This window comes from Solea solea, chromosome 21 (genome assembly GCF_958295425.1).
Source record: "Solea solea chromosome 21, fSolSol10.1, whole genome shotgun sequence".
Classification (NCBI taxonomy): domain Eukaryota; kingdom Metazoa; phylum Chordata; class Actinopteri; order Pleuronectiformes; family Soleidae; genus Solea; species Solea solea.
In genome coordinates, this window is record NC_081154.1 from 19,570,688 (window position 1) to 19,581,873 (window position 11,186).

An 11,186-nucleotide genomic window follows, 5' to 3' on the forward strand; every position below is an offset into this window, starting at 1 on the left:
GCCCTCCCCCAGTGCCGTTCGGGCTCTCTGTTTTTGACGCTTCCAGCAGCCAGCAGTTGCAGGCCTTTTTGGTTGTTTGATTCTGGTTCTGTTTTCACTCCGCAACACCATACACTTCATTATTCACGCACTCACACTTACATGGCTGATATCACGGACTGACACACTCCATATTTGCAAATTATTGTTTAGTTGTCTATTTTGTTATAATAAATATTTTTACTTCCCTGCCATCCATTGCGTCACTTCCCATATATGTCCTGGCCTAGGAGACACGAACCGATCCAGTGAGCGTTGAAGGTCACAGGCCGACAAAGCCATGAGGACCACATCTTCTGCAAAAAGCAGCGACGAGATCTCAAGCCTGCCAAACCACAACCCCCCTCCCCTACGACTATGCCTCGATAGCACCTCCCACAGTATCTCCCTGGGAACCCGATCATACGCCTTCTCCAGGTCCACAAAACACATGTAGACCGGATGGGCGTACTCCCAGGCCCCCTCCAGGTTTCCTGCAAGGGTAAAGAGCTGGTCCGTTGTTCCACGACCAGGACGGATTCCGCATTTTACTCTTGAATCTGAGGTTCGACTACTGGTCGAACCCTCATACCCACTGCTTTGCGTCTACCACAGCAGAGGCTGCCACCCTTCGGGCCCATCGATACCTTGCAACTGCCTCAGGAGTCCTCCGTGATAACATATCCCGGGGGACTCCTGCTTTAGTCAGACAGCTTCCCTGACCACCGGTGTCCACCATGATGTTCGAGGGTTAGCGCCCCTTGAGGCACCTAAAGCCCTGGAGCCACAGCAGCTTTCACAATAGAGGCTTTGAACACTGCCCATTCAGGTTCAATGTCCCCACCCTCCACAGGGATACAGGACAAGCTCCGCCGGAGGTGAGAGTTGAAGGCCTCTCGGACAGGGGCATCCTCCAGACGTTCCCAGTTCATCCGCACTACACGTTTAGGTTTACCAGGTCTGTCCAGAGTCCTCCCCCATCCGCTGACCCAACTCACCACCAGATGGTGATCAGTTGACAGCTCTGCCCCTCTATGTGAAAACATATATATAAAATGAAAAAGAAGGGTATAAATATAAAAAACAATGCATGAAGTGAACGTCAAACAATATTTTCCGTAAAAATCTGCCTATTAAAGTTGTGTCCTCAGTTTCTGTCAACTCTGTCAGATTTTATAGATTACATTACATTACATTATATTACATTACATTAGATTATATTATATCATATTACATTACATTACATTACATTACATTATATTATATTAGATTATATTATATCATATTACATTACATTACATTATATTACATTATATTACATTGTATTACATTACATTACATTACATTACATTACATTATATTATATCATATTACATTACATTATATTAGATTAGATTATATCATATTACATTACATTACATTACATTACATTACATTACATTACATTATATTATATTAGATTATATCATATTAAATTACATTACATTACATTATATTACATTATATTACATTACATTATATTACATTATATTACATTATATTACATTACATTATATTACATTACATTATATTACATTATATTACATTACATTACATTATATTATATTATATTATATTAGATTATATTATATCATATTACATTACATTACATTACATTACATAACATTACATCACTGATTCTTTAGAGTTGGGACAAAACATGTCCCACATAGAAAAGTCTAATTTATATCAAAATTCAAGAAACTCATCATGATTGACATACTTACAAAGTTAAATCTAAAGGAATTGTATGTACCTATGTATTTTTTAGAATATACTTTTTTATCCTTTTGGGGAAAATGTGTGTAAATGTATGGTCTGTGGTTAGAAGGTCCATGTTATTGCACTTGTCTTCAGCAAGAGGTCACAATATTAACCATCCCAAAAAACTTTTAAAAAGCTCTACAATTGTGAAAACATATATATAAAATGAAAAAGAAGGAGTATAAATATAAAAAACAATGCATGAAGTGAACGTCAAACTAATAGGAAATGCATCACCAGTCCAATTAAGAACACGAGGGATCTACAGCTGAGCCCCTGATGGGATGGACTTCATCGAGCGTGAGCATGTCCGACGCCTGTCGCTCAAGACATAAGCGCAGGTTAGACAACAATTCAATATTAAGTAAGATAATTGAACCTGATTGGAAGCTGCAGATTTTGTGTTGCAGTATTCTTGTCAAGGAATGTCAATTTAAGATCACACCCAGTATGAAGTAAGCAGTGCAGGACAATCACACATCCAACACACACAAACACACACAGGCCCCTGGTTCCCCTTATTGTTTTTGTGATGGTTGAAAACGGTGTCATTTATAATAGTTGGAAACGGTGTATGTGCAATATGTTTATTACAGTTTGCTTTACAGTAAGTTCAGCACTCTAATAACAAGGTCTGTTCAATAATCAGCTATGCACACACCGTCAGATCTTCGTCAACAGCATCACATGAAAAATATATTCTTCCTTCAGTTTGTGTTGTTTTTGTGATAAAGGACCATCTGATCTACATCGTCTTATGTCTTATTTATTTAAGCCATTTGTTTTTACAATATTGAAATTAAAATCAAAGTTTGAAAATGCAAATATTTAGAAATCTGGGTTTTCAGAATAGTGTGAAATCACAACTTAAGTTTATATATTGTATTTGTTTTACATATCAGAGTAACTAAACACTATTACAACATACTTCAGAACTTTAGATTCTTCTTGGATTGGAGGAATTCGAATTGTTTACTTTTTAGTGTGTCTGACGGAGTTGTGAAGGGAAACTTGTTCATTTGTTCAAAATGTGTTTTCATTTAGAAACTGTTCCTTTACATGGTTTAAACAGCTCAGACCTTTCTCTGCAGAAACTCTCAGTGATATAGTGTGTATTTTTAAAACACTCTCGAGAACCCGACTCTCAAGAATCAGTGACATTACATTACATTACATTATATTATATTATATTATGTTATATTAGATTAGATTAGATTACATTATATTATATTATATTATATTATATTATATTATATTAGATTAGATTAGATTAGATTAGATTAGATTAGATTATATTAGATTATATTATTGGTGTAGATACTGTCTTGACCACCAGATGTCGCCTCACACCTACAAGCTTTTGCTGTGTGTGTGTGTGTGTGTGTGTGTGTGTGTGTGAGAGAGAGAGAGAGAGAGAGAGAGAGAGAGCATCAGTCGGATGTTGTAAAGTCAGTCTCGCGCAAACGTTCGTTTCTTCTCCTCTTTTTTCTCATTTCTCTCTTTTTTACGTTAAATTCCGTTAGTTTTGTTTTTCCTTAGACTCTAAACTGAAACTCGTTTCTTTTCCTTTTGTCTTGACTTTGTTTATGTCGATGTTTGATTTTTGCAGCAGGTGAGGACGAGTTTGAACATCAGGTACGTGAACGCGTCACACACACACACACACACACACGGTGTTTATTATGAGGAGTTTATGTGAAAATGACGTCGAATTAACGTCACTGTAGGTGTTTAAATGTAAATGTGTGTAATTTAGTGATGAAGCTGTTTATTATTTTCACTATAATGTAGATGTAGCTTCTGAATAATGTGTCTCAATTAACCAATGTATTTAGTTTTTAATGTCAATAAGACTTTTTAATTCATGAATGTAAAAGAAAATCATAAAGTAATCAGTTAGTGACGTCACCGCCTGCTAATATGTGCTTTAAATGTGAATTTTGTTGCATTTAAGTACAAATGAGGAAGAACAACAACAACACAGAGAAGTTTCAGTTTCCCGCTTCTAATGATTGAGGTTGAAAACAGAAGTGTAAAGAGATACTTCAGGGTTTTTACTTTAGTTTGACTGCTGTGAGACAGAGTTTAACAACAGGAAACTGTAAACCACTCACTCTCACACACCAAAGCCCAGAGAGAAAATCAGTGATTTAAGCTGCTGGTCCTCTGCTGCCTCGTGTGGTCACTTTGTGTCACTGAGTTCAGTCTAAATTAAATATTTCAAATGCTGAATTCATTAAAATAAGACATGTGAACTTAGTGATGGAGGCAGCAGTGTGTGTGTGTGTGTGTGTGTGTGTTGTAAAGTCTGTGTCACAGTGAGATAAAGACGTGAACGTGTTCTTCAGACATCGTGAATCATTTTCAGGTTTTTAACACAAACCTGTTGAGTCACAATCACGTCACAATCTTTGTTTTACTCTGTTTTTCCATTTTGACGACACTGAAGTTGAAGGATTTCAGTGTGTGATTGGAGGTTATTGTGCGTGAATGAGTTTGTATTCATTTTACAAAACGACTCAGTCCTAAATCTCCTCATGAAAGAGCTTTAAAACCAGGCACAGATCAGTGTGACAGACACAATACAGACGAGAATAAAAAGAACACGTACTGAACATTATTTACATACTAAACGTGAAACTCTCTCAGTTCACTGCACTTTCACCTGCACAAAGTCAATGTTTGTGGACAGACTCCGTTAATGGTTAACGGCAGAGTTGGGGAAAGTCTTGTTTGACATTCCTGTGATTTTTTTTTATTTTTGTTTTTGGTGAGGCAGAGAACGAGCTGCAGAAAACTGTCGTTTGTTGTTGTTTTTACACATAAATGCACAAAAAATAACATGAAAGTATAAGTGAGCGTGTGGTACAAACCTGAGCTGACATGAAAACCACGCCCACAAACTATACATGATACAGAACAAAACATACAAGTCAAATATCTTAAAGCCACGGAGACGTTTAAAAATGATGAAATTACAACAAACTATAATCAATTGTGTCAGTGATCAGTGTTGTATAGAATGTTTTGTACACAGTTTATGAACCTGATATGTCTGTGGAAGAGTTTTACAACCACTCACTCTCCCACACCAAACCCCTTAGAGAAAATCAGTGATTTTAACATCACACACACAGGAGTTGTTGATCCACTGCTGCCTCCATCACTGAGTTCTAATGTCTTATTTTGTCACTTCGGCTTTTGAAATATTTAAATTAGACTTAACTCAGTGACACAAAGTGACCACACGAGGCAGCAGAGGACCAGCGGCTCCTGTGTCCCCGCAGCTTAAATCACTGATTTTCTCTATGAGGTTTGGTGTGGGAGAGTGAGTGACATAAATCAGAAATAAGAGCTCAGAATAGAGATCTGAGACACTTCACCCTTTAATGTCCTTTAATGACTGTCGTTGCTATGGGACACACCCGAGTGTTTCTGCGTCGTTCCTGACTCAACATCACGACATTCGTGAGTCATCAGGTGCGATGTTTGCTTGATCGGGTGTAGATAGCTGTCCTCAGCAGCAGAGTCTCAGTCTGTCTCTCCTTCACCTCAGCAGAGTCTCGTCAGATCCCAGAGGTCCTGGTTACCATGGCGGCCAACGTGACGCCCGCAGGCTGTGGCCCCAATGTGGACTCGCTCTACCACAATCTGTGTGACCTCAGCGTGGCGTGGGGCATCGTGTTGGAGGCGTTTGCATCCGCTGGCGTCGTCTTCTCGCTCGTGCTCTTCATGTCACTGCTGGCCAGTTTACCCTTCATGAAAGACAAGAACCGTCGGAGCTCGGTGGCTCTTCACGCCGGCCTCCTGGTCTTCACCGCCGGACTCTTCTGCCTCACGTTTGCCTTCATCGTGGGGAAGAACTTCTCCACCTGCGCGGCGCGGCGCTTCCTGTTTGGCGTCCTGTTTGGTGGCTGCTTCTCGTGCCTCCTGATGCAGAGTGTGAGGCTGAACATCCTCGCCCGGCGGAACAGCGGGCCCCCGGCCTGGGTTCTGTGTCTGGGCGCGGTGGGTCTGTGGTTGGTGGAGGTGGTCATCAACACCGAGTGGTTGATCATCACCGTGGTTCGTCTCCCGCTGCCACCGCTGCCGCCGCCACTCAACGGCACATCGGAAACCAGCAGAGCCACTGCGACACCCTGCAACATCGTCAACGAGGACTTCGTCATGGCGTTGATCTACGTCATGGTTTTGATTGTTGCCATGGTGATGGCTAGTGCGGCCGTCATGTGCGGCAAACACAAGCGGTGGTTGAGGGAGGGCGTGTGCATCTTCCTGGCCGGCGTCCTCTCTGTGGGGATTTGGCTGGCGTGGATCGTGATGTACATCTACGGCAACAGGAAGCACGGCAGGCCGGCATGGGATGACCCCACCCTGGCCATCGCCTTGGTAGCAAACGCCTGGACGTTCATCATCGTCTATGCCATCCCTGAAGTCTGCTGCTTGAGCGGCAACAGCGAGAACCAGCCGGGCACCGGGGAAGAGCTGTACGCCAACCAAGGAGTCGGATACGAGAACATCCTGAAGGAGCACGGCACTCAGAGCATCTTCCTGGAGAACAAGGGTTTCTCCATGGACGAACCCAACCCAGGTATTTACTCTGTCACTCCTCCTCTCTCTCTCTCTCTCTCTCTCTGACTTCACAGGTATGAGGGTATTTGGGAAAATGTGGCTTTTGTCTGTGCGGTTTGACCTTTTCTTATGTGGTTACCAACCTTGCCTTTTCAGCCAGACCTGGATTCACAACCAAGTGTCTTTCTGTGTGGAGTTTGCAGGTTCTCCTCGTGGAGTTTGCAGGTTCTCCTCGTGGAGTTTGCAGGGTTCTCCTCGTGGAGTTTGCAGGTTCTCTTTGTGGAGTTTGCAGGTTCTCTTCGTGGAGTTTCCTCTTTCCCACAGATAAGATAAGACAGACTGGACTCTCTTGTCATGTGGAGGATAGAGCAGTAGATGATGAGACACAAACTGTAGCCTTGGTCTCTGAAAATCTTGTCAGAATCCTGAAGGTTTCCAGGGACACACGGCGATGCAGTGGCTAGCATTGTTGCCTCACAGCAAGAAGGCCACCAGGTTCAGCTGAGGGCCGTCCTGAGTGGAGGTTGAATGATCTCCTCTGGGTTCTTCCCCGGTTCTCCTGCTTCCACCCACGAGTGAATGTGAGAATTCACTCTGTTTTCAACAGAAGAAGACGGTGCCAAGGACCCGGCAACCCTCCACCCGGCGGACATCTCGACTCCTCTGATGGCCTCAGGGAGCTGTTGCAGTGTTCTCTTCTTCTTCTCTGGTTAATTATATCAATCTCTGATTCCAGCTTTTGTAAATGATCTTCGTATTAAGAGGACACGTGGGAGTGGACACCAGCGTGATTGACAGCTGGTGTCGTCCAATCAGGGCCTGTTTTCAGTCTGTGAACTTCCTGGATCATAAAGTGACATGACCGTGGATCTCAGTGCTTCAAAGCAACGGGTGTTTTTTAGCTCAAGTTTGTGGATTCTGCTGAGTCGTGTTTTTTGGTGCATGACTCAGATTGTTGTTGTTGTTGTTGTTGTTGTTTATTGCTGATATTTAGAGTCTGAGGCTGTCGTGACTCAGACGTGGATCAGCAGCACCAGGACGTGACACTTGTTTTTTCCCCTCTGCCTCGGTGTTAATGAGTCTCTAAATGCATCAGCGCCGCTCCCTCTCATCATCACACCTTGTGTTTGCGCTGTCGTCACGGCAACACAGGTTTCATCCAGAGGGAGGGAGGGAGCGACAAGAGGGAGTGTGGTCATTACACGACAAATTTATGATAATGATGTTTGTTATCTTTGCTGCTGTAAAATCTTATCTGATATTAAAGTGTGTGTGTGTGTGTGTGTGTTACAGGGGCCAAACCCGTGTCACCGTACAGTGGTTACACAGGTCAGCTGCGCAGCTCAGTCTATCAGCCGACTGAACTCGCGCTCATTACCAAATCTGTGGGAAACGTGAGTCACACACACACACACACACTCCCATGTGCTATTTTTGAGACGGTTTACAGCGTCTACGTCACATGATCACGTCTTTATCTCACTGTGAGACAGACTTTGTAAACCACTCACTCTCACACACTTAACCTCAGAGAGAAAACCAGGTGCTGCTGGTCCTCTGCTGCCTCGTGTGGTCACTTTGTGTCACTGAGTTAAGTCTAAAGTAAATATTTCAAATGCCAAATTCAATAAAATCAGACATTAGAAGTTAGTGATGGAGGCAGCAGTGGATCAACAACTCCTGTGTGTGTGATGTTAAAATCACTGATTTTCTCTCTGGGGTTTGGTGTGGGAGAGTGAGTGGTTTACAAAGTCTGTCTCACAGTGAGATAAAGACATCGTAGACTTAACCTGGCGTAGATTTTATTCGGTATTCGTGGCTAAACTCTGCTCTGTTCTTTTCTCGCAGCATCCTCCAGACGCCGCGTCACATGACCTGGTGATTCCGCGAGCGACCGCGTCCTTGACGGTCGAGGGCAGGAGCAGCACGCCGTCCGCTCACACCAGGACTCAGACAAACGGACACGGCGTACGTTCTTCTCTCGTCTCCTGATCACTTTACTGCTGCTCTGTGCTTGTCGACCGGCCGTCTCCATGGTAACCTAAATCTTCTCCAGGTCGACCATGAATCGTCTCTTTGTCTGGACTCTTTTTTTTTGTTTTTTTTACTTAACTGTCTCCAGGTTTTAAAAGTTCACTCTGAAAAACTGAAGTTTTGTCTTTTTACCTCTGAGTATTTTTCACTTTTACTTAAATTAAACTCAAGTAAAAGTATTTTTAATGTAAAATTTAAACTTCTTACCGCTGGATACTTTAACTCTTACTTTGTAGTTTTAGCAAATTTGACCTGTATTTAACTAAAATGACATCAAAGTACAGGTATTTTTAATATACTTTTTTCACCTCTGGCCACCTTTGTACTTAAGTTAAGTGTATTTTTTTACCTACTTTAACTCAAATTAAAAGTAGATTCACTGGAGAAGATCTTCTGTGAAGCTAAGCTAACGTCATGTTGACTGTGTTTCTTCCTCTGCAGGGAAACAGTCTTCACAGGACGTCCCACTGGTGAAAAACTCCGCCCCCTAACAACAACTTCCCGTCACACTAACATCACGTCACGTCTTCTTCTCGAACGCTGAAGAAAACACTTCGGAAAGATCCGATCTTTGTCTGAGAGTCAAAGTTTCAGAATAAAAGTCTTTTTGCAAACATTCACAGAAGAAGAAGAAGAAAAAGCAAAGTTCTGACACGGTGGAAGATAACTATTAAGCCCCGCCCCCAAAAAACACAATTCGCTTTAAGTGAAACAGAATTTCTGTTTCACGGAGTTAAAAAAACAACATGTTGTGAATATTGTTTATAACGTACATGGATTTCATGTATGAATATGTTGTATATTTAATATTTATCAACAATGTGCTACTGAATCATTTTGATCTAATTTTGCTTTTAGCTTAAAAATGATCTTATTTTGTCTTCTTGTTTTTGTCTTGGATCAGTGTGTGTGTGTGTGTGTGTGTGTGTGTTATTGGAGATTTCAGCAGTTTCTCAGTAAAATGTTCACAAACTTAATGAATATTTTTTGTATTTATGTAAATGCAGGGTGTGATTTCTGCCACTAGAGGTCTCTCTCTCTCTCTCTTTCTGAATCAAAACAGAAATCATACACAGTTGTCTGAATTTATTTTTGATCACATTTCCCACAGAACAATCTGCTGTTTGTAAAAATACTCTACATATAAAAGTTGGTGATTTATATGCTAACATGCTAATATGGCGTTAAAAATAATAATGCTGAATTATAGTATTAGTTATTAGGTATGCATGCTAACATTAGCCGCTAGTACCGGAGGTGACACAACAACTCCTGTGTGTGTGTGTGATGTTAAAATCAGTGATTTTCTCTATGAGGTTTGGTGTGGGAGAGTGAGTGGTTCACAAACTTCAGTTTCCTGTTGGAAAAGTCTGTGTCACAGTGAGATAAAGACGTGAACGTGTTCTTAAAGACGTCGTAGACTTAAACTGACGTAGATTTTCTGAACTGTAGTTAAGCGTTCTAAAATCCTGTTTCCTCTGGAGGAGAAGTGTGAAGGTTCCTCCTCCTCGGGGGAAATCTGCTTCCTGTTCATGAACACGTCGACACAAACACAAGCGTTGTTGTGTAACAGTCACGTAAACAAAGAGCTGTGATTATCGAGAGTCGCACGTGTTTCTGTGAGGAAAAGAGTTAAAGGGACAGACTGTATTGTTTCATGTTATCTGCACTCACAGCGCTGCTTTTACACAACTGTGCTAAATGTGTGTTACATGTGATAAAAACAAAAACACCTGTGTGTGTGTTGTGAGGTTATCACAACACACGCACACACACACACACACTGCTAAACTGCTAGCATAATTAATGAATAATAATCGAAGCAGATTATTAAAAATATCGCAAATATCAGCCTTTATCGATCTACCTCTTCAGTTCTGCTAATAACTCTAATCACAGTAGGCTCCGCCCGCTCCTTGGTCACATGATTACATCTGTGTGTGGGTTGTTTTTTTTTAAAATAACTTCACAGTTGTTCCTCAGGTGTTTGCTGAAGGCAAACAGTCTGTGGTTGATTAACACGTTCACATCGCGCTGCGTTCACTGACCTGAGGTGAAGTGAGGTGTGTCCACCGCTAACACCGAGTCCTTTCTCTAGACCGAGAACCACAGGAGACATTGTGTCCAATAACTGTCTGTCTCTGTCTCACAGTCTGACAGAAACACTGCCTTCCATTTACATTGGAGGTCGAAACAAACGTATCTCGGGTTAGCCACTGTTAGCAGTAGCAGTTCAATAAGAACTCACATAAACGTCGTAGCGACACATCTGTGGTTAAAAACCAAACAGTTTAACGTGAATGACTGATTTACTGATGCACGAGTGGCGGCCATCTTGGAATCCCCGTCATTGCTAACTATGCAGCATCTTATGCTAACAGCAGCTGTTAGCATAAAACGCTGCATACCGAAATGCTGTGTATTAGCATCTTGTGCTAACATCAACAGCTAGCCAGTAGATGCTAATGTCAAATGATGACGTAGCAGTTTGTGGATAACAGTTTCCTAATCATTTGGTATTATTCTTATTATTATTATTATTATCATCATTAATGACTTTATTTAATAACTTCCTGTTTACTTTGTCACTTTCATTGGCTGTGTGCTAACGCTAAACTTTTGTTGATGCTGATGCTGAGAAACGGGCAGCACACACACACACACACACATACACACACACACAGACAGGTACAGTGTGTTCTTTGTGTTGAGGACAAAGCTGCTGCTGTGAGTCGACCTCAGGGATCATGAAGGAGAAC

General features: G+C 41.7%; 1 protein-coding gene across 3 annotated transcripts; it reads left to right on the plus strand.

The window, feature by feature from the left end:
• The first annotated feature begins 3,255 nt into the window (after positions 1-3,255).
• gprc5c (G protein-coupled receptor, class C, group 5, member C) lies at positions 3,256-9,404 on the plus strand. Of its 3 annotated transcripts, none has more exons than XM_058620148.1 (5): positions 3,256-3,456; positions 5,378-6,412; positions 7,687-7,787; positions 8,242-8,361; positions 8,869-9,404. In XM_058620148.1, the coding sequence occupies exons 2-5, from the start codon at positions 5,413-5,415 to the stop codon at positions 8,899-8,901; spliced, it is 1,254 nt and encodes a 417-aa protein (XP_058476131.1). In that variant the 5' UTR covers positions 3,256-3,456; positions 5,378-5,412; the 3' UTR covers positions 8,902-9,404. The 3 variants fall into 3 exon arrangements, with proteins under 3 accessions (XP_058476131.1, XP_058476132.1, XP_058476130.1); XM_058620149.1 differs by having other exon boundaries at positions 5,381-6,412; positions 8,242-8,429; XM_058620147.1 differs by having other exon boundaries at positions 5,381-6,412.
• Positions 9,405-11,186: the final 1,782 nt, after the last annotated feature.

Bases quoted from the DNA above. Each gene is read 5' to 3' on its own strand.
- gprc5c (XM_058620148.1), top strand. From the start codon at position 5,413: ATGGCGGCCAACGTGACGCCCGCAGGCTGTGGCCCCAATGTGGACTCG. The intron at 6,413-7,686 runs GTATTTACTCTG...TGTGTGTTACAG, and splicing joins CATGGACGAACCCAACCCAG to GGGCCAAACCCGTGTCACCG. The intron at 8,362-8,868 runs GTACGTTCTTCT...CTTCCTCTGCAG, and splicing joins CTCAGACAAACGGACACGGC to GGAAACAGTCTTCACAGGAC.